The 27,375-nt window shown below is 38.3% G+C and overlaps 1 protein-coding gene across 5 annotated transcripts in view; it reads right to left on the bottom strand.

Moving 5' to 3' along the window:
* The window catches only part of Nek11 (NIMA related kinase 11), a 330,359-nt gene that overhangs the window by 25,309 nt on the left and 277,675 nt on the right, over positions 1–27,375 (bottom strand). For 4 of the 5 annotated variants that reach the window (XM_047563254.1, XM_047563255.1, XM_047563258.1 and 1 more), the window contains one exon: positions 27,255–27,296. The exons of the other annotated variant lie outside the window; for it this stretch is intronic. In XM_047563254.1, the coding sequence (XP_047419210.1) occupies positions 27,255–27,296 (42 nt within the window). The remainder of the gene's footprint in view (positions 1–27,254; positions 27,297–27,375) is intronic. 5 annotated transcript variants of the gene reach the window in all.

A 27,375-nucleotide genomic window follows, 5' to 3' on the forward strand; every position in this document is an offset into this window, starting at 1 on the left:
ATCCTATAACACTGCATTTTAGCAAAAGGCTCCAGAATAATCATGAGTCACATTTACTTGTCATGTCTCTTCAGTCTCCTTTAATGATCTTGACTCTTGAAGGTTAGAAGCCAGCTGTTTAACAGAAATGTCCCTCAATTTGTGTTGCACATGCACACAGGATTTACCAATTCTTACCCTTAGGCATCCCCCCTTTTATCTATCTATCTATCTATCTATCTATCTATCTATCTATCTATCTATCATCTATCTACCATTTTTCTGTATTTAGATATTAGCCTAAAAGGTGATTTTAGGATTGAGCCCCCCCTCATCTTGGGGTATTATTAGAGCACTCCATGTATACTAGTTCAAGGTTCTCCCTTGTATTGGGTCCAAAAATAAATAAATAAAAATCCCTGGTAGTGTTCAGAGAAGGATCTTGTTGCATGCAGGCACTTGACTAGTGATTCTTCCATACAGCTCTATACCTGTTATACTATAAGGAATAGGACTTCTCTTATGGAAAGGAAGCTGTTTGGAAAGTAAGAGTCCAGTTCAAGAAAGAATGCCCGGACCCAAATGTTTCCCAGCACCCCGTGTCACGTCATGTGAGTTCACACTGCAGGCACACTCAGAGAAAAAGGGATTGCTTCTCAAAGCACCTATTTGCTTCTTAGAACAAGGTTCAGGGGTTACAGAGCTGAACATGATGGGAGGGAACTGAAGCCCGGTCAGGATACCACACACTGGCTGGGATTCTGCCACCACCTTCCTGCATGTGGCATTTTCAGAACCTCAGTTACTTCATTGGCAACTTAGAGTAGAAGACTCTGAGACTTCCTCCAGCTCCAAATGCTCAGACTCTTTTATGGGTTAGAGCTTGGGAAGATATTCTGTCTAGAGGTGACCCATAAATATTTGTTAAAAAATAAGAAAATAAATTCTTCAAAGGCCTCAAACGAGGCACTCTGTAAGCCAAGAATTTTACACTTTCTTAAACTATCAGAAGAAGGAAAGTCTTAAGAACTTGTGATCAGATGAACAAATATTACTCTGGGAAAGAAGGGTGAAAGGGAAGGATACCTGTTGTTTTTAAGTGTTTTAAAGTACCACAAACTTTTTGTTTTGTTTTGTCTTTGTAGGAAAAAAACCCAGATAGCTAGCTAGCTAGCTAGCTAGCTAGATAGATAGATGTGTGTGCATTTAAATTCGAGATAAAGTTACATATAAAATTTCTCCTTTTGAGTGTTCAATTATGAGATAGAGAATAGTTCTATTCTCTACCCACCCCACTAAATTCCCTTGAACCCTTTAGAACTTGATTCATTTCCTTGCCCCTTGATGATAGTGATCTATCTTCCATTCCTTTATTTTTTTATTTTCCAAAATACCATATGACTGGAATAATTTAGAATGTCTGTATAAGTCAACTTTCCATAACTGTAATGAAATACCTGACTTATAAAGTAAATACAGGTTTATTTTTGGCTCACAGTTAAAAGATTCAAGTTCAAGAACAGGTAGTCCCATTGACCTCTAGGGAGGACAGCACATCATGGGGCCAGGGAGTATTGGAGCAAGTGAGGTGGGAGGGGGAGGGAGAGGAAGAGGAAGAGGGAGAGAAGTAGAGAGGGAGAGAAGGAGGGAGAGAGGGAGGGAAGGGGGAGGGAGGGAAGGAGAGAGAGAGAGAGAGAGGGAGGGGGGGGGAGAGAGAGAGAGAGAAAGAAAGGAAGGAGAGAGGCATAACCCCAAAAAACTAAGGACTTCCCATAAGCTCCCATAAGGCCCACACTCCCAGAGGTCCATAACACCTCCCATACCATCTTTTTGGGGACCAAGCCTTTACATATGGTCCTTTGATGGACACTCAACCAAACTATAGCACTTTTTTGAGAACTGGCTTTTTTCACTTGGCATAATTTTTCTGAGATTTATCTAAGCTGTTGTGTTTATCACAGTTCATTCCTTTTTATTGCTATGTAGCATTTATGGATAGTTGTACCACAACTCATTTGTTCATTCACAGACAACATTTGGGTTGTTTCCAGTTCTGGAAGATTATGAATAAAGTTGCCATATATATTCATATATAAGCCTTAAATGTACATTTATTTAATTTCACTTGGATAAATACCTAGGAGTACAATTGCTGGGTTGTATGGCAATTGTACATTTAACTTTATAAAAAATCACCCAACTGTCTTTCAAAGAGACTGTTCCATTTTGTATTGCAACCAGCAGTGTATGAGTTCCAGTTCCTTCATATCCTTGCAAGAATTTGGTATTTTTAAAAAAACTTTTATGCCACGTACTTTATATCTTCCTTTTAATTTATTATTTGTAGAATCATGAGTATGCAATAGAACCCTTATTTTACAGTTGAGGAAACTGAGGCATAGCTATTAAGTAACAATATAAATGGCACTAGATGGTTCTTGTTCACGCTTTGCTCCAAGCTGCCTGTGTGGTCTGGTCCCTCGCCTCTCCAGGCCAGTCACTGTTTTCCTTCATAAAATGAAGCCATTAATTTCTGGAATGAACTCCAAGTTCATCTATAATATCTATGAATCCTTCATAATTTGGAGATATTGCTAATATTTTAATGCATATATAGATGATTTTTATCACCTAAAATTCGTTAACCAAGTCCCCAAATTTATAAGGTTTTTCTAGGGCATCAGAACATGAAAAGATTTACTAATAAAATGGATGTGTATAAAATTATTCCACCATGAAAGATGACTTTCCACTCAACACTAGCTTCTATTTCTCTCCCTCACTCTAAAAGAGCTGTTTCTCATGGGCTCCATGACCAGGTGAACACAAAGAGTAAACCCAATGTAAACTGACTTCAATAAAATGGTAGCACAAAATTGAAAAAGATGCAAGATTTCACAGTGATAAATCATGCTGGAATCTTGTCTGTCATTGATAATCAAGTTTCTAAGCACTTAATAGTAGTCAGCTAACTATTAAAGGACAGAAAGATCACCAACAATGACAACAGATGCCTCAACAAGGCCCTTAAACAATTTTCCAAAGATGATTTTATGATTTTACTACGCTGATTCCTCCATGCCTTCCTGATCTCTCCGTGTTGGGAGTGTCCAGAGCTCAACTGCTGGATCTCTTCTGTCCTGTATCCACATTTACTCCCAAGGTGGTTCATCTAGTCTGAAGGCTTTACAAGCCTCCTATAAGCCAATGGTTCTCAAGCATGTACTTCCAAATGAATTTCTGATCTTTCATCCAAAATATCCTAAAGTTTCAGCCTTCCCCACTTCTGTTTGTCATCTCCTGCCTTCCAGTTGCTCAGGACAAAACCTTTGGGGCATCTTGATCACTGTCTTTCTCTCATACTGTTACTCTTATATATCAGCTCCTTTCCAGGATCTCAACACTTGTCACCATTTCTACTACAACTCTGGTCTCAACTACCATGATTTCCCACTTGACTGCTAGTAGCCTCTCAGTTGTCTCCTGCTTCTAGTCTATCTTCAACTCCACAGCCAGAGTGAACGAGATTCCTTCACTACTTTGAACAAAATTATTGGACTCCATCTCACTCAAAGTAAAAGCAAAGTCCTTCTGGTGGTCTACAATATCCTGAACAATCTTTAATCATATATCTCCAAACCTATCTCTCTCCATTCACTCCACCCCAGCTGCACTGGCTCCTTGCTTTTCCTTTAATACACTAGGCGCATTCCACCCCAGAGCCCTTGTACTTGTAGTTCCTTCTGACTTAAGACTGCTCTTTCTTCAGGTATCCACAGTGTCTCTCCTTCATCTCATTCATATCTTTCAGATCTTCACAGAGATATACTCTGACCATTCTCTTTAAAACTGTAGCTTTTACCTCCATTTTGTACAACTTATCTACCTTCTCGGCTTTTGCATTTTCTTTTTCATACTTCTTACTTTCTAGCATGGTCATCTTTTCCATAATACTTTATGATTTGACCATATTCTATGATAATCCATTAGAATATAAGGTCCATGAAGGCAAGGGATATTTTCACTTTTTTTGTTTATTGCCTAGTGAAGTGCCTGGCACATAGTTAATAATAAATGAATGAATAACTGTCTTGAAAGTCAAATAGGAACAGCATATGGTAATGTCATAAAATTTTATTTAAAAATATACATGCCCCTAGTATTTATTGTATGAATTAGTGAATAGTGAAATTATAACCTAATTTGTAAACATCAGCTCAATTTTATGGTTTTTAGTTGTTGTTTTTAAAGATAAACTCTCCCCAAAGACTAGTTTTCAGTATTTCTTATGATATTTTCATTCCTACTTCAAGTAGATTGGCTCTATGGGGACCACATAATCATCTTTGGATAAAAATTACCTCTGATTATTTCTCTGAATAGGAAGAAACATTTCTTATTTTTAAAAAAATTCTACGTGGAAGGGACTATGTTTTTGCCTGTCTTCCTTCACACTTTGTACACCCAGGCCATCTGAGGAGGAACTGAAATCTGCCCAAAGCTTTGGGGGCCCCTAGCTGCCCTGCCACCTAAGTGAGGCCACCAAGAAGGGCAACTCCAGAGGCCCTCACTTCATGGAGGGGGCCATGCTGACAGTCTGCCATGCATTAAACAAGGCCAAGAGTAGTGCCAGAAGATACTGTACCCTCTGTTCTAAACCGTATTTTAGTTTAACAGCAGAAAATGCTTAGATATCCCCCCTCCTAGAAAAACGATAAACATTTCTCTTCAGGAAGAGGGAAGGGACAGTTTCCATCCGTTCTGGGCCATAAGTTTCAAAGTTCCCTCATCCCTATCCTTTCAGAAAAAATGACAGGAGTTTCATTCCTTTCACCTGAAGCTTGTTTAACTAGCACACTTGTTCTTTGCCTAGAATTCCACCAATAATATTGCTGATTAATTAATGACTTGAGGGATGTAAAACTAAAAGCAAAAGCAATTTTTTTCAGGATGTCTCTGCACTAGAAGCTCCTTGGACAGTTAGCATGTTTCTAGGTCATCTTTGTACCCTGCACAGTCCTGGCACAAAACAGCACCAAATCATTCAGTCAGCAAAATTTCAATGAGCATTCATTATGGGTCAAGTACTGGGAATACAGTCTCCTGCCTCTGACCTCAGAGAGCTCATGTTAAACAAGTAAACAAATAAGATAATTTCAGGTTGTTTCAATACTACAGAGAACATAAATCAGGGGAAAGAAAGAGAGCAATAATGCTAAGAAGATAGGTTGGGTGTGGCTGGAGGAGGTGAATCCCTGGGAGAACGTCTTTGGGGTACATATATTTTGACCTTGGTGAGTTTAAATGCTCTCTGCTTTCTGATGGTCATGTCCTGAACTGCTTTCCTCTGTCATGTCCTTCTGCCTTTTTCTGCCCCATCTTGGGCACAGAGCAATGGAGTCGGCCATATATGGACTGAGACCTCTGAAAGTATGAACCCCAAATAAACTATTCCTCTTCTAAAATTGTTCTTATAAGATTTTTTGGTCATAGTGGCAAAAAAAAAAAATGCTAACTAAAACAAGGAGGGAGGTGTTTGGAGGATGCCACAGGGCCCTGAGCAACCCTCTTGCCTGGGACCAGGGGTAGTATTAGGTATTTGAGGAGGGGAGGCTTTCTGTTCCTGATTAAGAAAAGCTCCTTCCAGGTTGGGATGGGACTGGCATAAAAATGAAGATGAGTCATTCCTGTTAGAATCTGTGAGATGAGCATTCCCAATTTTGGGGAGAAGAAAGCCCAGATCCTATGGCCCTGAATGGAAGAGAAGATGACTTGGTGGTTGGGGCCCAACTGAAAGAAGAATGGTAAGAGATGAGGTGAGATGGTCAGCAGGGGCAGGGACCTGGAGGCCTAGGTAGGGGTCTTGCCTTTACCCTGGGTGCATGTGAAGCCTTTGGAGGGCTGACATGATGGGTTTTGTTATAACAAGATAACTCTGTGCTGTGCAAAGCGGAAGAATAACAAAGAACCACCACCGGAGGAGGAAATCTACAGAAGCACCACCCGAAATGCCACAGTGCCCTTCACATACAGATCCTTGTGATTAGTTCTTCCTCCAATTTTAGAGCCAAGAGAATCCCAACTCTCCCACTGAGCTGATTTCTATTACCCTCGGGGTTTCTCTTGTTTAGACCACCTGAAAGCTCAGAGTTGAGTTTGTGCTTATTTGCAGAGTAAACTGCTCATTTATCAATCTGGCACCCAATCTCCATTTTATATCCAACTACCCAGATGTTTCCATAAATCTTTCTCCAAGTAGTATAAATTATAAGTAATTAATAATAGCAATTATACAAACACAACAAACTGATATCTGACCAGTAGTTCTTTTAGTAACATATATACTGGAAGTTTTTTGTTTGTTTTGTTATTTGGTATGTTGTAATCATGGTGCTGGTAGCAAGATTCTAAATCCACATTAGCCTTTGCTGCTGCAGATTCGTGGTGACTCACTGAGCCTCTATTTCTAATCTACAAAGGTGCACAATGACTTTTCATAACTTTATCATAGGATGTCTTAAAATATTTTAATGGAATACCTTCATTTCATAGACAGGGAAGACGATGTTCAAGAGTGGGAAAGGGGTGGGCCAGTGGTGAGCACTGGGCTACAGAGGGCAGCAGATCCCTCATGGAGCCTCCACTAGGGACTATAAGAAAACCCCTCTTGTTTTTCCTTCTGTTCCCTGAGCCCCACTCAACAATGCACTGTGAAATGAGGGTCATTCCATGAAGGCCTTCCTGGCTGAATTATAAATGTCTTCCCGTGATCAATTCAAACTACATTTAAAAATTTTTTTTCAAGTTAATTTCAGCCCAGCATTACTGAAGTAGAAGCAAAGATCAGAAGATAAAATAGGTTTCCTAATCAAATACAACAAAAATAATTAAAATTGCAAAGGAAAATGAAATCACAAAGGAAAACAAATTAGAACAAATAAGTCTGGAAGAATTTCTCAGAGCAAGGATGAGTTCTTATGACTAGAACAGGGTTTCCTTCCTGTACAGTCAATTGAAAAGCTGCTTTGTCGTGTTGATATTTGACAAGGACTGCCTCCTCCACAACACTTTAATCAGGTTCCTCCTTTCTAAGCCCTTTTCTGGAAAGGCCTCATTCTGCTGAGTCTAGGCAACAAATTTCCCACCTTTGACACCTAACTAAATTTCGCTTTCTCATCCACAGACCCTCTCACCCTGCTCATTGGCTATAAATCCCCAGCTGTCCCTGCTGCATTCAGAAATTGAGTTTAATCGCTCTCCTATTGCAATATTCTTGAATAAAGCCTTCCTTGCCTATTTAATTTGGTTTGGTGCATTTTTCCTTTGACAGATTCACTGTCAGTGCCAAACTGTCACTGAGTCAGTCCCACATCACAAACTGCCTGCAATTAGAATGTCCATGTGTCTCAGTCAGCTTGAGACAGTCCCAGGCCTGATGTGGGAGCACCAGCGGCTGCCCTTCCACTCTCAAAAGCATCTTGGTTTACACAATAAATTATGCTCACCCTCATATGTTGTGAACTCTACTGATTAGAGACTTTCATTAAGAAGAGGGCCTGTTGAACTTTAAAAACAGAGCTACAGCAATATTACAAAGAAAAAAGGAGCAGATTCATTGTTTCTCTGTAAGTAAAAAATGATTTCCACCAGTTTCTTTCTCAAACACATCCAAATGCTTTATTACACCTCTCCTTTGATGATTATAGATGGGTTTATTACTGAACACTTGCCAGGAATGTGACCTGCATTACAGAGGTGGTGGGGGAGGGAAGGAGGGAGAAAGACCAGGAAGGACAATGTGTGGTAGAGGCCTTAGGAAAAGCGGTTGAGACTGGAGAATCAATACCTCATTCTCCTATGAATTGCATTAAAGGACTAAAATGAATTTGCAAAACAATAATTGAAGCTGTCACCTGCTCTTGACAGAAGGGGATGAATCAAGACTGAGCTGTGCTTTAGCACCTGCTGCTATAAGGGGGAAGGGCCGGAGGGAACCTGGTAAATCCTCTCACCTACAGATGCTGGTTTTTAATTGCCTTCTGAAACCAAAGGATTTCATCCTTCATTAGAGTGCATTTTGCTGAGTGGTTTTGAGCAATATTATTATTATTTTTTTTTTTGTTACTTCCACTTATTTGAAAATACCTGCAAGAGGCTCTTATACAACAGAGCTTTACCAGGACCCCTGGGATATGACTAGAATAACAACTGCAGACTCAGTGGTTAAAATCTCAGGAATGAGCTTTCAGGCACAGATAAGAGGGGGAAAATAGGGAAGAAGTTGGATCGGATAATCTCCAAAGCGCCTATAAGGGGAAAGTCTAAGATTCTGCCCTTCAGTGGGCTCTACAACTCCATTTTTACAGGTGGAGTCCAATGAGGTGAGAGCAAGGTCACTAACAGGGAGTGAGACGCTCTTATTGTCAGGGTTGGACCAGTGATCTAGAAAAGATGAACCAAGACCATCATTAGGGTACTTTACTGAAAAGCCTCACCATTCAACATATAATCTAGTATTCTGGGTATAAACTGAGGAGTGGGATAGCTGGGTCTCATGGTGGGTCCATTCTAAGCTTTCTGAGGAGTCTCCACACTGCTTTCCAGAGTGGCTGCACTAATTTGCAGCCCCACCAGCAATGTATGAGTGTGCCTTTTCCCCACATCCTTTCCAACACCTATTGTTGCTTGTATTCTTGATAGTCGCCATTCTAATTGGAGATAGATGAAATCTTAGGGTGGTTTTAATTTGCATTTCTCTAATTACTACAGATGATGGACACTTATTCATATATTTATTGATCATCTGTATATCTTCTTCTGTGAAGTCTCTGCCCACTTCCTTAGCCCATTTATTGGTCAGGTTCTTTGTATTTTTGGTGTAAAGGACTTAAAATCAGCATACTACAGTGATGCAGCCACATCAATGTTCATAGCTGCTCAATTCACAATAGCTAGATTGTGGAACCAACCTAGATGTCCTTCAATTTATAAAGAGATAAAGAAACTGTGGTATGTATACACAATGAAATGTTACTCAGCCATAAAGAATAATTAAATTATGGCATTTGTTGGTAAATGGATGGAGTTGGAGAATATCATGCTAAATGAAATAAGCCAATCTCAAAAAACCAAAGACTAAATGTTTTCTATGATAAGTCAATGATGATACGTAATGCGGGGAGGGCGGCAAGAGAAGAATGGAGGAACTTTGGATGGTGTAGAGGAAAATGGGGTGGGAGGGGTGGGGGGGAAGAAAAGTTAGTAGACTGAGACAGACAGTATTACCCTATGTATATGTATGATGATTACATGAATGGTGTGAATCTACATTGTGTACAACCATAGAAATGAAAAGTTGTACCCCATTTATGTACAGTGAATCAAAATACAGTCTGTAAAAATAAAAATTAGGAAAAAAATATATAATCTAGGCAGTATTGCATCACATGTGAGCTGGTTAGAAATGCACAATTTCGGACCCCACTAGACCTACTAAATCAGAACCTGCATTTAAACTAGACCTTAGGCGATTCATATGCATATTAGAGTTTGAGAAACACTGGCTTGTGCCATGATTCCAGTTTGAGTAGCAAGACTCTAGAAAGCAGTTCAAGCTACAAAGAAGATTTGACAAAATTTTGATTCTCCCCTAGGATCAGGCCAGCTTCCTAAATTCAGAGGCACTGTTTCCCATACCAGAACCTTCTGCTAAAGTACTAAGTTAACCTTTTCACAGTATGAGTTTATCTAAAATTAATAGAAAAGGGACAACTATCAGATTCAGGCTGAAGATTTCTCTTCTCTCCCTCTCTCCTCTCCTCTTCTCCATCTCTGGTGAATAGACTTTTTTAATAGTCGGCTTTGATAAATGATAAATGTCTGAGGTGACAGATATGCTAATTACTCTGATCTGATCATTACACATTATATACATGTACCCAAATACAATTACTATTTGTTAATTAAAAGTAAAAAACATAAAACAAATAATAAATAATTCTTGATTTATAATACACCGTCAGTATTAATCAAACTACAGTTCTGTGTCTTAAGAGGACCCCCTGCGTGGGGCGGAGAGTATACATCAAAGCTTGTTTGGTAGTTCCCTGGGCCTGCCTGCCTAGGTTTGCTCCTGAATCTTAACTCTTCTTTGACTAGAAATCTTTTTGCTTAAATGAGCAGGAAACCTTTCCCCCTTCAATTTGGGAAATACTGTGTTCCAATTTTGTTTTACTGATGATCTGGCTAGGAAGTGTCAAATAGGCATAAGACTATGTTAATAACTTTTTTCTTCTTTTCTTTTTACTGGGGCAGGTATTTCAGAAGTCATTTTGTATAAATCAAAGTTCTGATTAGGTTTAATGTATGGGCAGTTAGGAGGAAATAAGAATTAAATCAAAGGTTTCATGTTGAGCCACATGGAATTGTCACTTTTATAGGTTAAAAAGTCAAATATTGGCAATTTCAAATTCAACCAAATTAAAATATTCATTTTAGAATTTCTTGACCTAAGAAACATTGAGGGTAGACAGTGTTATTTGTGGAGCCAGGTAGCTGGGTTTTCTCCTTTTCTTTCTTTCTTTCTTTTTTTTTTTTTTTGGTGGGGGGTGGGTATGGTTTACCTGGGGTTGAACTCAGGGGTGCTTAACCCCTGAGCCACATCCCCAACCCTTTCAAAATACGACTGCGGTAGGGGTTTTCAAGATGGCGGCCTAGAGGGCGGCTGCATTTCATGTTGCTCCAGGACGCAGGATTCAAAGAGGAGATAGTGAGAGACTTGGGACCAACTCAAAGCCACTGGGTGAGTCTCTCCCGTTGGGGAGGTGTCCCGGATGGGGCGGTAGCCCCGGAACGCAGGGAACTTTGTGAAGTAGAGTCGCCCGGCGAGACACCCCTCCCCCCACTGGAGCGGTAAACACGGACAACTGTGATCATCATAGAGGAGGCGGCTCAGCACAGCGCTTGGACTCGGAGCAACCACTGGGGCTCCGGGCGGCTACCTGAGGAGGAGCTGCATGGCGAGCTGTTTGGACTCAGAGTGATTACTTCTGAACACCGGAGGGCTGCCCGGAGGAAGAGGAGAAGCGCGGTGGGTCACTTGGTCTAGGAGTGACTGCATCACAGCCACAGGCGGTTGCCAGAGGAGGAGGTGAGTGGTGAGTTGTTTGGACTCAAAGCGACCACTCCTGAACACCGGTGGCCTGCCTAGAGGAGGAGCGCAGTGGGTCACTTGGTCTCCGAGCGACCGCTCCTGAACACCCGGGGGGCTACCCCGAGGAGGAGGAGGAACAGGGCAGGTCACTTGGACTTGGAGTGACTGCCTAGGGCTACGGGCGGTTGGTGGGAGAAGGAGACGTGAACCGAGTTGCTTGGACTCCTAGTGACTGCATCGGAACACCGGGCGGCTGTCCAGAGGAAGAGGCGTGTGGCGGGTCGCTGGGTCTCGGAGCGACTGTATGGGGCTCCAGGTGGCGGCTCAGAGGAGGGGCTGCATAGCCAGGTGATTAGGTGCAGAGAAGGGTCCCAGGACCTAGACGGCTTCTTGGTGGAAGAGCTGCACAGAGACACGCTTAGGGCAGAGCGAAGTTTCCAGGACTGAGGGCAGATTCTCTGAGGAGAGGCAGCCTAAGGAAACTCATCTGCGAAGGGTGAAGCTCCCAGGCCCAGGAGGTAGGTCCGGGCCCCTGGGAATGTTGCAGAGGAAGACAGCCCAGCCCAGGCGGTAGTTGTAGATTGAGGGGAACCTCTAGGAGGGGAACTGACCAGTGAGACCTCCCCACCAGGTGAGTCTTCCCCACCGGGTGAGGTTTTCCCACAAGGGCGGTAAAACCAGAGACACAGGCACAAACAGGCCTTGCCTCAGCCCGCAGCCTAGTTCCCCTTTGGATGACCATTGGTCAACAAGTGGAGGCACCTCTGCCCACTAGCAGGGAATATACCCCACCTGAGGGTCACCAAACCTAGAGAGGCAGCTTCCTTGTGGAGCACTGCATTATCAACTTCCTCCAAGACTTCAGGCTACTGAAGGATAAGAAGGGATATACTAGCAATCTTCAGGGACATTATAAGTCAATAGAGGAAATCTGCAATATCTTAATGACCCACTGATTCCTGAACAATATGAGAAAACAAGGGAAGAAAATGCCCCAAACAAATCTAGATGTTACATCAATAAAATCCAATGACAGCATGGCAGGAGAAATGACAGAAAGGGAGTTCAGAATGTACATAATTAAAATGATCAGGGAAGCAAACGATGAGATGAAAGAGCAAATGCAGGCATTGAATGATGAGATGAAAGAGCAAATGCAGGCATTGAATGATAGCACCAATTGACAGTTAAAAGAGCAAATACAGGAAGCAAAAGATCATTTCAATAAAGAGTTAGAGATATTGAAAAAAAACCAAACAGAAATCCTTGAAATGAAGGAAACAATAAACCAAATTAAGTACTCCATAGAAAGCATAACCAATAGGATAGAACACCTGTAAGACAGAACCTCAGATATTGAAGACAAAATATTTAATCTTGAAAACAAAAATGACCAAACAGAGAAGATGGTAAGAAATCATGAACAGAATCTCCAAGAACTATGGGATATCATGAAAAGGCCAAATTTGAGAATTATTGGGATTGAGGAAGGCTTAGAGAAACAAACCAAAGGAATGAACAATCTATTCAATGAAATAATATAAGAAAATTTCCCAAATCTGAAGAATGAAATGGAAAATCAAGCTCAAGAGGCTTATAGGACTCCAATTACACAAAATTACAACAGACCCACACCAAGGCACATTATAATGAAAATACCTAACATACAAAATAAAGACAGAATTTTAAAGACTGTGAGAGAAGAGAACCAAATTACATTCAGGGGGAAACCAATACAGATATCAGCAGATTTTTCAATCCAGACCCTAAAAGTTAGAAGGGCCTGGAACAACATTTTTCAAGCCCTGAAAGAAAATGGATGCCAATCAAGAATCTTAATCCCAGCAAAACTTACCTTCAAATTTGACGATGAAATAAAATCATTCCATGATAAACAAAAGCTAAAAGAATTTACAAAAAGAAAGCCAGCATTACAGAACATTCTCAGCAAAATATTCCATGAGGAAGAGATAAAAAATAAAGAAGCAAATCAACAAAGGGAGGAATTATCCTAAAGGAACTGTCAAATAAAGGAGGAACCAAGGTGTGTCAAAAAATAAATAAATAAATAAATAAAATTTTAAAAATGAACCAAATGACCGGGAATACAAATCATATCTCAATAATAACCCTGAATGTTAATGGCCTGAATTCATCAATCAAAAGACATAGACTGGCAGACTGGGTTAAAAAGAAAGATCCAACAATATGTTGCCTGCAAGAGACTCACCTCATAGAAAGAGATACCCATAGACTAAAGGTGAAAGGATGGGGAAAAACATACCATGCACATGGACTCAGCAAAAAAGCTGGAGTATCCATCCTCATTTCAGATAATGTGGACTTCAAGCCAAAGTTAGTCAGAAGGGATAAAGAAGGACATTTCATACTGCTTAAGGGAAGCATAAATCAGCAAGATATAACAATCATAAACATCTATGCCCCAAACAGTGGCTCACCCATGTATGTCAAACAAATCCTTCTCAATTTTAGAAACCAAATAGACCGTAACACAATAATACTAGGTGATTTTAACACGCCTCTCTCACCACTGGACAGATATTCCAAACAAAAATTGAACAAAGAAACCATAGATCTCAATAACACAATCAATAATTTAGACTTAACAGACCTTTATAGAATATACCATCCAACCAAGAGCGAATACACTTTCTTCTCAGCAGCATATGGATCCTTCTCTAAAATAGACCATATATTATGCCACAAAGCTACTGCTAGCAAATACAAGAAGATAGAGACACTACCTTGTATTCTATCAGATCATAATGGATTGAAGTTAGAAATAAATGAAAGAGTGAAAAACAGAAACTACTCCAACACCTGGAGATTAAACAATATGCTATTATATGATGAATGGATAACAGAAGATATTAGGAAGGAAATTAAAAAATTCTTAGAGGTAAATGAGAACAAAGAAACAACATACCAAAATCTCTGGGACACTATGAAAGCAGTACTTAGAGGAAAATTTATCTCATGGAGCGCATTTAATAAAAGAAGTAAAATTCAAGAAATAAACGACCTAACACTACAGCTCAAAGCCCTAGAAAAAGAAGAAGAGACCAACACCAAAAGTAGTAGAAGACAGGAAATAGTTAAACTCAGAGCTGAAATCAACAAAATTGAAACAAAAGAAACAATACAAAAAATTGACAAAATAAATAGTTGGTTCTTCAAAAAAATAAACAAAATTGATAAACCTTTAGCCACACTAAAAAAGAGAAGACGAGAGAAAACCCAAATCACTAAAATTCGGAATGAACAAGGAAATATCACAACAGACACGACTGAAATACAAAACATAATTAGAAGCTATTTTGAAAATCTATACTCCAACAAAATAGAAAATTTCAAAGACATCAACAGGTTTCTAGAGATATATGAACTGCCTAAACTGAACGAGGAGGACATACAAAATTTAAATAGACCAATTTTAAGTAATGAAATAGAAGAAGTCATCAAAAGCCTACCAACAAAGAAAAGTCTGGGACCAGATGGGTTCTCAGTCGAGTTCTACAAAACCTTTAAAGAAGAGCTCATTCCAATACTTCTCAAAGTATTCCATAAAATAGAAGAGGAGGGAACCCTCCCAAATTCATTCTATGAAGCCAATATTACCCTGATACCTAAACCAGACAGAGGCACATTGAGGAAAGAAAATTTCAGACCAATATCCTTAATGAACATCGACGCAAAAATTCTAAACAAAATTTTAGCAAATCGCATACAAAAACATATTAAAAAGATAGTGCACCATGATCAAGTGGGTTTCATCCCAGGGATGCAAGGTTGGTTCAACATCAGGAAATCAATAAATGTGATTCACCATATCAATAGACTTAAAGTCAAGAATCACATGATTATTTCAATAGATGCAGAAAAAGCATTTGATAAAATACAGCACCCCTTCATGCTCAAAACACTAGAAAAAATAGGGATTGTGGGAACATTCCTTAACATTGTAAAGGCCATCTATGCTAAGCCCATGGCTAATATCATTCTAAATGGTGAAAAACTGAAAGTATTCCCCCTAAAAACTGGAACAAAGCAGGGATGCCCTCCTCCACCACTTCTATTCAATATCGTCCTTGAAACTCTAGCCAGAGCAATTAGACAGACCAAAGAAATTAAAGGGATACGATTAGATAAAGAAGAACTCAAACTATCCCTATTTGCTGATGATATGATTATATACTTAGAGGAACCAGGAAATTCCACCAGAAAACTTTTAGTTATCATAAGTGAATTCAGTAAAGTAGCGGGATATAAGATCAATGCACATAAATCTAAGGCATTTTTATACATAAGTGATGAATCTTCAGAAAGAGAAGTTAGGAAAACTACCCCATTCACAATAGCATTGAAAAAAATAAAATACTTGGGGATCAATCTCACAAAAGAGGTGAAAGACCTCTACAATGAGAACTACAGAACACTAAAAAAAGAAATTAAAGAAAACCTTAGAAGATGGAAAGCTCTCCCATGTTCTTGGATAGGAAGAATTAATATTGTCAAAATGGTCATACTACCAAAAGTGCTATACAGATTCAATGCAATTCCAATTAAAATCCCAATGATGTACCTTACAGAAATAGAGCAAGCAATTATGAAATTCATCTGGAAGAATAAGAAACCCAGAATAACTAAAGCAATCCTTGGCAGAAAGAGTGAAGCAGGGGGTATTGCAATACCAGATCTTCAACTCTACTACAAAGCAATAGTAACAAAAACGGCATGGTATTGGTACCAAAATAGAAAGGTGGATCAGTGGTACACGGACACAAACCCAAATAAATACAATTTTCTCATACTAGACAAAGGGGCCAAAAATATGCAATGGAGAAAAGATAGCCTCTTCAACAAATGGTGCTGGGAGAATTGGAAATCCATATGCAACAGAATGAAACTAAACCCATATCTCTCACCCTACACAAAACTAAACTCAAAATGGATTAAGGACCTCGGAATCAGACCAGAGATCTTGCATCTTATAGAAGAAAAAGTAGGCCCGGGGCTTCAACATATCGGCTTAGGACCAGACTTCCTCAACAGGACTCCCATAGCACAAGAAATAAAAGCAAGAATCAATAACTGGGATAGATTCAAACTAAAAAGCTTTCTCTCAGCAAAGGAAACTATCAGAATGCAAAGAAAGAGCCTACAGAGTGGGAGAAAATCTTTGCCAATCATACTTCAGATAGAGCACTAATTTCCAGAATCTATAAAGAACTCAAAAAACTCTACACCAAGAATGCAAATAATCCAAACGACAAATGGGTTAAGGAAATGAATAGACACTTCACAGAAGATCTACAAACAATCAACAAACATATGGAAAAATGTTCAACATCTCTAGTAATAAGAGAAATGCAAATCAAAACTACCCTAAGATTCCATCTCACCCCAATTAGAATGGCGATTATCAAGAATACAAGCAACAACAGGTGTTGGTGAGGATGTGGGGAGATAGGTACACTCATACATTGCTGGTGGGGTTGCAAATTAGTGCAGCCACTCTGGAAAGCAGTGTGGAGACTCCTTAGAAAACTTGGAATGGAACCACCACTTGACCCAGCTATCCCACTCCTTGGCCTATACCCAAAGGACTTAAAATCAGCATACTATAGAGATACAGCCACATCAATGTTCATAGCTGCTCAGTTCACAATAGCCAGATTGTGGAACCAACCTAGATGCCCTTCATTTGCTGAATGGATAAAGAAACTGTGATATATATATATATATACACACACAATGGAATATTACTCAGCCATAAAGAATGATAAAATTATGGCATTTGCAGGCAAATGGATGAAATTGGAGAATATCATGCTAAGTGAGATAAGCCAATCTCAGAAAACAAAGGAAGAATGATATCGCTAATAAGTGGATGATGACACATAATGGGGGGTGGGAGGGGTTAGTGTTAGGGTTAGAGTTAGGGTTAGGGAGGGGGGCAAGAATGGAGGAAGGAAGGACTGTATAGAGGGAAAAGAGGGGTGGGAGGGATGGGAGGGAAGGGAAAAAATAACAGAATGAATCAAACAACATTACCCTATGTAAATTTATGATTACACAAATGATATGCCTTTACGCCATGTACAAACAGAGAAACAACACATGTCCCATTTGTTTACAATTAAAAAAAAAAAAAGAAAAACCCAGGATCAAAAAAATAAAAAAAATGACTGCATGACCAGTATGATCCTGTAATATGTACAATCAGGAAAATGAGAAATTACATTCCATTTATTTATGACTTATCAAAATGCATGAATGCATTCTACTGTCAAGTATAACTAATTAGAATTAATAAAAATTTTAAAAAGAGAAAAACATTTTATTTAGAGACAGGATCTCTCACTTAGTTGTTCAGTGCCTCACTAATTTCCTGAGACTGGTTTCGAACTTGTGATCCGCCTGCCTCAGTCTTTTGAGCTGCTGGGATTACAGGCATATGCCACCATGACCAGTGAGTTTTCTCTTTTCTTTGAAGATATTTTTGGAAGTTGGTGGAAATGTTTTTAGAGTCTAGACAACCATCTTTCTATTCTGAGCAATCAGGGGAAAATGGGGTATTAGAAAGTCAGGTTTGGCTACAGATTCAAGATGAATGCATGCACATATCCTTGAAGGAGGCTTATTTTTGAATCTGTAAAAGAAATACATAAATGGTGCCAAACCTTGACAGTACAATTAGAGTTAACTTTCTTTTCTACTTCCTTTCCTTTTCACAGGCAGGTGCAGTTCATAACTGAACTATGACAGGAATAAAGAGAGATGTTTCCCATAACAGACCCACCACCAAGTTAATACTATGCTCTAGTTGGAGGTGGGAAAGGAAGATTCAACCAAAAGAATAGTAATCTAGCTCTGATTTGGTTAATGATTACAATGATTACAATTATACTAAGTATGCCGAGTTGCCATTTTGCTGGGCATGAGTCTATAATAGCCCAAATCACATGATAGTGTAATTGTACATTCAAGTGTCTATTTCCTCCATGCCAGTCCAAGATCATACTTTGAGTAGTGAGGCAGAATCAGATCTTATCTGTAATGGTGAGCCCAGTGCCTGTGAGGTAGGTAGACATTAAAAACAGTGGGCATTAATAACTATATTGCTTAAAATTTAAAAGTCTGTCAAATAAACCATTACTCGTTATAACCAATCACATTAGCAAAAATTGAAGTACCTTACTATAAATCTTTGTGGATTATGGAAACCAATATGGCAATATCAAGGGTCATATCCTATGAATCAGTAATTATAATAAAAGGTCACATTCTATGACCCAATAATTATAAGACATTTATCTTAGGAAAGAACCTAAAATTTTAAAATAACATTAGGTTAAAAATGTTTGTTAACATTATAAATGAGTTGGAGAAACTGAAAACAATCCAGAGGGATATTGCATTATAGAGAAAATAATGACTTTGGGGGGACTATTTAATTACATTGGAAAACGCTCAAGAAAGGTGGACAAAAACCTTGACGCTAAGGTCCTTTTTTGTTGTTGTTGCTAGCATTACATCACAAGGATGTCCCAAGTTATTCAAAGTTTTGCCAAAATACTGTTTGTAATGGCTGTAGAATATTGTGTTTGATATAAATATAGTATATTAACTATGCTTTATAAATACACACATGTACAAGTGCACATGCTAAAAAATAACATGTGGGTGGGAATGACACCATGCTTATGGTTCTGTACCTTGCTTTTCTCAGTTAATAGTATAATTTAGAGAGCTCACCACATAAGTACATACAGATCTTTCTCCCTTCTTTTTAATGCCAGGACAGTATTCCTTTACAGAGACATATGCTAATTTTTCAAAATAGTTCTTACTGATACCATTAATCTATTTATAACTTTTTTAAAATTAGAACAATCCTATTAACTTGGTGCAGTGGTTCATACCTATAGTCCCAGCAACTTGGGAGGCTGAGGCAGGAGGATCACTTGAGCCCAGGAATACAAGAGCAGCCTGGGCAATATTATGAGATACTGCCTCAAAACAAAACCAAAAACAAACAAACAAAAAAACCTTTGATAGATACATTGTGCATTTATACAAGTATTGCTATAGCACAAACTCTGGAATTGCTAGATTAAATATTTTCACTTAAAAATTTTGAACAAGCATTGCCAAACTACTGTGCATTATTGCATTAATTAACACTTTTTTTGTTTTTGGTAAGGAGAAAAGGTTTATTTTAGAGGTTCCAGTCCAAGATGGAGGCACTGCTTTGAGGCACTAATGAGGCAGTGCATCACAGTGGGAACGCATGCCAGAACAGAACCAGGCCACAAGCCAGGGAGCAAAGAAGGAAGGGGAAGAGACTCAAGCCCCACAATCCCCTTTGAGAGCATGCCTCAGTGACCAAAGGACCTCCTGGCAGGACCTACCTCCCAAAGGTTCTACCACACTTCAGTAGTGCCACCCTGGGGACCACTTTAGCACATGGACCACTGGGGACACTTAAGATCCAAACTGTAGAAGACGGTACATTAGTTTCCTAGGGCTACTATAGCAAATTTCTACAAACTAGTGACTTAAAATAACAATTTTTTTTTCTCTTCCAATTCTGGAGGGCAGAAACCTGAAATCAAAGTGTTGACTATTTCTTCAGCGACTTTGGGGCAGAGTCTATTTCTTAACTCCTCCAGCTTTTGACTCTGGACATTCCTTGGCCTGTGTAAGCATTACTCCAAACCTGCCTTGTCTTCACATGGCCTTCTCTGTGTCTTTCCTCTCCTGTATGTCTTTTCCTCTTATAAGCACACTGTCACTGGATTTAGGACCCACCTCAATACTTCAAGATGATCTTGGTTCAAGATCTTTAAAATAATTACTTCTGCAGAGACCTCTTACTAAATGTGGTCATATCCACTGGCTCCATGTAGACATATCCTTTGAAAACCACCATTTGACCCACAATAAACATTTTCCCAACCTTGCCATTATTGACATTTTGAGCCACATAATTCCTTGGGGGTACAGAATGGCCTGTGGTCTCTGGAATGTTTACTAGTATCTCTAGTCTCTTCCCATTATATGCCAGTGATATCTTCCCAACCCACCCCAGCTATGACAACCCAAAATGTCTCTAAGCATCATCAAATGTACCAATCAACACTCTAACACTGTATGAAGGTAACTGCTCCATTTTAATATGGAGATACTGAGTGGGATATAATTGCATTTGCATATTTGTGTAGATGTGAAACAGAAGTCAAGAGCTCCAAAAGATGACACAATTGTAAATGAGGTCACCCTCCTTCCTATTTCCCTTCTCACACATTCTTCTTTTCTCCCTCCTTCCCTTCCTTTCTTTCCTGTCTTTCTTCCATTCTACTGTATTATTTTATCTAATGGCAGAAGAGATTGAGGGAGAATTAGAGTGGAGGCCACTGAACAGTTCAGTTCAGTTCACTGGCACTTAGAGGATCAGAAGACAGGGGAAAGAGGTGTGAGCTCCCAATCATTACCACTCAGTGTTGAGGGCTGTGAGCATTGCTCCTGAGACCCAAGGATGCCTCCTGCAAATGTTATGAGGTGACAAAGGTACTGAGCTGGTGCAGTCTATCACTCCTACCTCAGCATCAGCACCAGGAACAAAATCACCACTCCATTTAAAACAGTGCTTAGTTTTTTCAATTCTTGCAAGGAAACAGATGGTATTTGTTTTGCTTCCTCTCCAAAATTTCATGATTTTGTTACAGAATCCCTTGAAATTTCCTTGATCACATACTACCTGGTGCTGCTGACAATGGCCTAGGTCTAAGTGGTAATTCATTATTTGCCTCAGCTTTAGTCCACAAACTGCAGCTTGTGGGACTGAAGTCTTACCCCATTATTTCCATGTAGGATGAGAAGAACAGAAGGTCCAGCAGTTTGAGTAGTTTGAGCACCTCAAATTCCTTCTGGAATTAAACCGTTTTAAAGCTCCTCTCTAACCTCCCCATGTACTACTATCATGTTCTCTGAGGTGTTAATTCCAGCAAAGATGAAATTGCTCACATGTTTAGAAACCAGCAGTTTTGTATTTAATTCTTCCTGTGTGATGGTTTCTTTGCCATCAGTTCTTGCAAATCAAGGGAAATGCAAATGCTAACTTCAAAAATTCACAAACTGAAGTTTAGAGGGACATTTTTCACCTCTCTGATTCAAGCCAGACATGTCTGATGCTGTCATACACAGGTCTTCCCTCTCGGTTGCTGCCTAAGGATAGAGAGACATGAAGACACTGTTTAAAAACAACAACCACATGCCACACACAATCAAAATAAAGGCAGGAACCCAGGGTGGGAGCCTAAAGAAAATTAGTTAATGCATGTTCTGCTTTTAAAAAATATAGGCAAAAGGAGAAAACTTGGAACAGTGTCTCTTAAGAACTTTGTCACCTAGAAAGGCTATTAAGTTTACCCTCTGTGTTCATTCCTAATAACAGAATCAATGTGAGTAAAACAGTGTTTCTCTAAAATCAGGGAGGACATGTAAGCTTAGCTTTATGAGTGAGATACCAATTACAGATACATGTAAGAATCTAATATTCTTGTTTTCACTTTAAATTTTGCTGTAATTAGGGGCATTTAAAAATATGGTGATTAGCAATTAGATTGTTTTTATGCTTGATTCATGCTTTCATTTGCATTAAAAATTCTATTTGAGTAGAAAATCATAGAGGCATAATGTTTCTTTCCTTTTATAGGAAATTAGGCTGTTTGAATCAAAAGTTTATACTAACTACAGAATGACTGTCTACCTGGTATATGGAAGAAAACAAACAGACTTTTGAGAACTGTCTTTGCATATATGTGTACATGTAGAAAGTCATAAAAATCTTTATGCCTTTGTGTTGAAGACTGACTAAAAAACTATGAACATGGAAAGTTATGGAAACAATCTGTGTTGATAAACAGATAAATGGATAAAGAAATTATGGCGTATATATTTGGGATATTATTCAGCCTTAAAAGAGGAGATCCCACTATCTGTAATAACATGGATAAGCCTAGAGGAATTGTGCTAAGTGAAATAAGCTAGACATACAAAGAAAACTTCTGTATGGTCTTATTTATTTGTGAAATACTTTTTAAAATAAAAAACAACCAAATACACAGAATTAGAGAGTAGAATTGTGGTAGTTGCAGTGGAGGAAATGGAAAGATGCAAACTAAAGGGGACAAAGTTATAGTTATATAAGGTGAATAATTCTAAAGATTTTTTTTTAATACCAGGATTGACCCCAGGGGTACTTAACCACTGAGCCAAATCCCCAGCCCTTTTTAAAATTTTATTTAGAGAGAGGGTCTCACTCAGTAGCTTAGGGCCTTGCTAAGTTGCTGAGGTTGGCTTTGAACTTGTGATTCTCCTGCCTCCGTCTCCTGAGCCTCTGGGATAATAGGCGTTCACCACTGTGCTTGGCAATTCTCAAGATCTAATGTACAACATAAAGACTAGAACTGATAATATTGTATTCTATGCTGGTATTCCGCCCCCTCCAAAAAAAAAAAGCAGATTTTAGGTACTTTTACTACACACATAAAGAGAAAAGTAACTCTATGAGACAATATGTATGTTAATTTGCTTGATTATAAGTATATCAAAACATGTTGTACACATTAAATACATGCAATTTTAAAAAGAAGTTAAATGAAAAGTAAAATGTAAAAAGCTCCTCAGCTTTTTTTTTTTAATCCCTTAAGAGAACTATAAGTTACTGGTTTGTTGATTTTTTATGTTTAACTTGAAAATTGTTCAGGTGTTGTACTTGATCCTGAATAATGAGAATATAAAGTAATAAAATAATTGTAAGAAAACATATAAGTGCACTTACAAAGGCTTGTCCCACAACAATAGAATATCAAGATTCTTTTCCACTAATACTAAAGGAATTGCACACTAGCATAATCTGCTCCAAGAACGCCTTTAGTGTGGAGTGGGCAGGCAAGCTGTACCAGTTTTTAAGCTACTGTCTCCACTCCAAACCTATTCTTCTGTACTCTGCTTTGAGGTGATGAGCCCAAGGCTCTGATGAACTAAATTTAGCTTTCCAGTCTCTATACTAGGCTTTGCCAACAGGAGGTGCTAATGAGAGACTGGAAAGTTGGAGAACAGAAAAATCAGGAGTTACTCTACACTGGCAATGCTTTCTCTGTAACAGCAATGGTATCCAGTTTTCAGTTTTTCCAATGCTTGGAGATCCAGTCTCACTGTTTCCCCTCAAAGGCATAGCACAAGCTGGCTGGCACCCACTCCTCCACAATATGGGTACCACTGCACTGGGTCCCTCCTCCAGATTCAGAGATATCAGCAGGAGCTAAACCACACCTCCTCCTTAAAGGTCTGAGTCCTTGCTCCACAGGGAACCCCCACGCCTCTAAGTGTTAATACTTCCAACCCTTCCTTTTATTGTCCCAGCCTACTTCTGGTCCTGCAATTACTATTCCATAATACTCCAGTGTTTTAGTTCACTGGTGTTGCTATAACAAAATACCTGAGACAGGGTAATTTATAAAGAACAGACATTTATAGCTTACAGTTCTGAAGGCGGGAAAGACCAAGATCAAGGAGCCAGCAGATTCAGTGCCTAGTAAGGGCCTATTCCTTATTAACAGTGCCATCTATGTGTTTTTACATGGCAGAAGGGTAGAAAGGCAAAGGGCCTGGCTACTTCCCTCCACAGAAGAATTCGAAAACAAACCACAGAGCTTCAATATGGATGAAGTTCCCTAGAAGAACAACTAAATGAAAATCAAGTCCAAATTACATAGAAAACAAACCAGAATGGCAGGAAATAATGAACACCTATCCATAATAACATTGAATATAAATGGTCTCAACTCTCCAATTAAAAAACATAAATGGACAGATGGATTAAAAAATAAGATCCAACTATATGCTATTTGCAAGAGACTCATCTCATAGGCAAAGACATCGATGGTCTGAAAGTAAAAGGACGGAAAAAGATATTCAGTGCAAATGGAGTCTGAAAATAAGCAGGAATAACTATTCTCATATCTGACAAGCAGATTTCAATCAAAAGTTAATTGGAAGAGACAAAGAAAGTAAAGGAAATGATACAATAAGAAGATACACTAATTGTAAATATTTTAAGCCCAAAATGTCAGTGTACCAAATTACATAAAACAAACACTTCTTGACATTAATCCCAGATAGACCCCAATACAACAGTTCTGGGTGATTTCAACACACCCCTCTCACTCATAGACAGGTCATCCATACATAAAATCAATAATGATACTTCTGACCCAAATGTAACTAGAAATCAAATGGGTAATCAACATCTATAGAATATTTCATTTAAAAACAGTTGAATTCATTTTTTTCTCAGCAGCTCATGGAACCTTTTCCAAAACAGACCACATTCTAGGTCACAATGTAAGTCTTAGCACATACAAAATAAATTGATATAATCCTGTGTACTTTATCAGATCATAATGGAATAAAATTAGAAATCAACATGAAGAAAAATTATAGAAACCATATAAACACATAGAGATTGAAGTAAACTATTTTAAATGAGGAATTAATCATAGAAGAAATGATAAAAAAAAAGTTTTAAAATTTCCTAAAACCAAAATAGAATAGTGGTACAATATATCAAAATATCTGGGACACTATAAAGGCAGCACTAAGGGAAGTTTATAGCGTTAAATGTCTATATTTTTTTAAAAAGAACTTTCCCAAATAAACAATCTGATACTATATCTCAAGACCCAGAAAAGCAGGAACAAACTAATTCCAAAAACCAGTAGAGGACAGGTAATACACTTAGAGTAGAAATTAATGAAATTGAGAATTAAAAAGCAATACAAAGGATCAATGCAATGATATTTGTAAACTCTTAGCCAAACTAACAAAAACAGAGAGACGACTCCAAATCAACAAAATTAGAGATGAAAAAAGATATATCACCATAGACATTGTTGAAATCAAGAAGATTATAAGGGACTATTTTGAAAATATATATTCTAATAAACTGGAAAATCTAAATAATATGAACAAATTTCTAGATGCTTAAGAGCTTCTCAAATTGAACCAAGAGGATATAGAAAAACTAAACAGACCAATGTCAAGCAACAAATTTGAAGTACTAGTAAAAAGTCTTCCAACAACAACAAAAAAAGCCCAGGTCCAGATGGATTCTCAGCTGAGTTGCCAGACCTTTAAAGAAGATGTAACATGAACCCTCCTCATAATATTCCATTTCCCTCCAGAAAGGGAGAAACATTTTACAAACTCACTCTATGAAGCCAGTATCACCTTGATATCAAAACAAGTAAAGACATTGAAGAAACATACAGACCAATATCCCTGATGAATATAGATGCAAAAATCCTAAACAAAATATTAGCAAACTACTTCTACTACTATGATCAAGTGGATTTCACCCCAGGGATGCAATGTTGGCTCAATATATATATTCAAAAAACATATTTCACTGCAAAAATAGAAACAAGGACAAAAATCCCTGATCATTTCAATAGATGAAAAGAAGCCTTTAGAAAATCCAACACTCATTAATGCTAAAAACACTGAAGAAACTAGGCATAGAAGGAATGTACTTGAATATCAAACAGATAAACCCATGCCAACATCATACTGAACAGAGAAAAACTGAATTTCCTCTGAAATTTAGAACAAGATAATGATGTCCATTTTCACCATTCCTATTCAATATTCTTGAAACTTTATCCAGAGCAATCAGGCAGGATAAGGAAATTAAAAGGTCACAATTAGGAAGAGAAGAAGTCAAACTATCTGGGATGTTGACATGTTCCTATACTTAGCAGACCCCAAAAACCTCCTCCAGAAGACTGCTAGAGCTGACAAACAAATTCAGTGACATTGTAGAATACAAGAACAACACACAAAATTCATTAACTCTCCTATACTCCAATAATGAATCTGCTGAGAAAGAAATAAAGAAATACAGAAAACTCTTACAGTAGCCGCAAAAAATTCTTGGGAATAAATCTAACTAAGGAGGTAAGACACTTCTACAATGAAAATTATAGAACACTGAGGAAAGAAACTGAAGAAAACCTTAGGAGATGGGAAAACCTAGGTAGAATTAATATCATCAAAATGGAACCAACTGAGGTGTCCTTCAACAGATGAATGAATAAAGAAAATGCAAATACATATATATATATATATATACATATATATACATATATACCACAAATTTCTAGATATTTAAGATATATATATATATATATATATATATGATGGAATATTACTCAACTGTAAAGAAGAATGAAATTATGGCATTTGCTGGTAAAGGGATGGAGTTGGAGAATATCATGCTAAGTGAAATAAGCCGAATCCCAAAAACCAAAGGCCGAATGTTTTCTCTGACACATGGATGCTAATTACAATAAGGAGGGTAGTGCTAGGAAAGAATAGAGTTACTTTATATTAGGTAGAGAGGAGTGAAGGGAGGGGAAGGAGTATGGAGGTAGGAAGGATAGTACAGTGAAACAGACATGATTACCTCATGTACATATATGACTGCATGATTGATGTGATCCTACAATATATACAATCAGAAAAATAAGAAATTACACTTTTTATGTATGATTTATCAAAATGTATAAATGCATTCTACTGTCATGTACAACTAATTAGAACAAATTAAAAATTTTTAAAAAGAATAAAACGACTCTATTTCCAAGAGCAATCTACAGAATCAGTGCAATCCCCATGAAAATATCAATGATATTCTCAGTACTAGAAAAAAATAGTCCTAAAATTTATATGGAAGAATAAGAGACCCAGAATAGCCAAAGCAATTTGGAGCAACAAGAGTGAGGCTGGAGGCATCACAATACCTGGTTTCAAATTATACTCCAGAGTTATAGTCACAAAAACAGCATGGTTTTGGCATAAAAACAGATAAGAACACCAATGGAATAAACTAGAAGACAGACAAATCCACATAAATACAGCCATCTGATCCTTGGCAAGGCACCAAGAGCATAAGTTGGAGAAAAGATAATCCCTTAAACAAATGGTGCTAGGAAAACTGGATATCCATATATAGAAGAATGAAACTAGATCCTACCTTTCATCCTGCACAAAAGTCAATCCAAAATGGATCAAATACCTAGGAATTAAACCAGAAATAAGAAACTGCTAGAAGAAAATATACAGGCAACATCCCAACACACTTGTGTGGGCACTGA

This window comes from Sciurus carolinensis, chromosome 9 (genome assembly GCF_902686445.1).
Source record: "Sciurus carolinensis chromosome 9, mSciCar1.2, whole genome shotgun sequence".
Taxonomy (NCBI): Eukaryota; Metazoa; Chordata; class Mammalia; order Rodentia; family Sciuridae; genus Sciurus; species Sciurus carolinensis.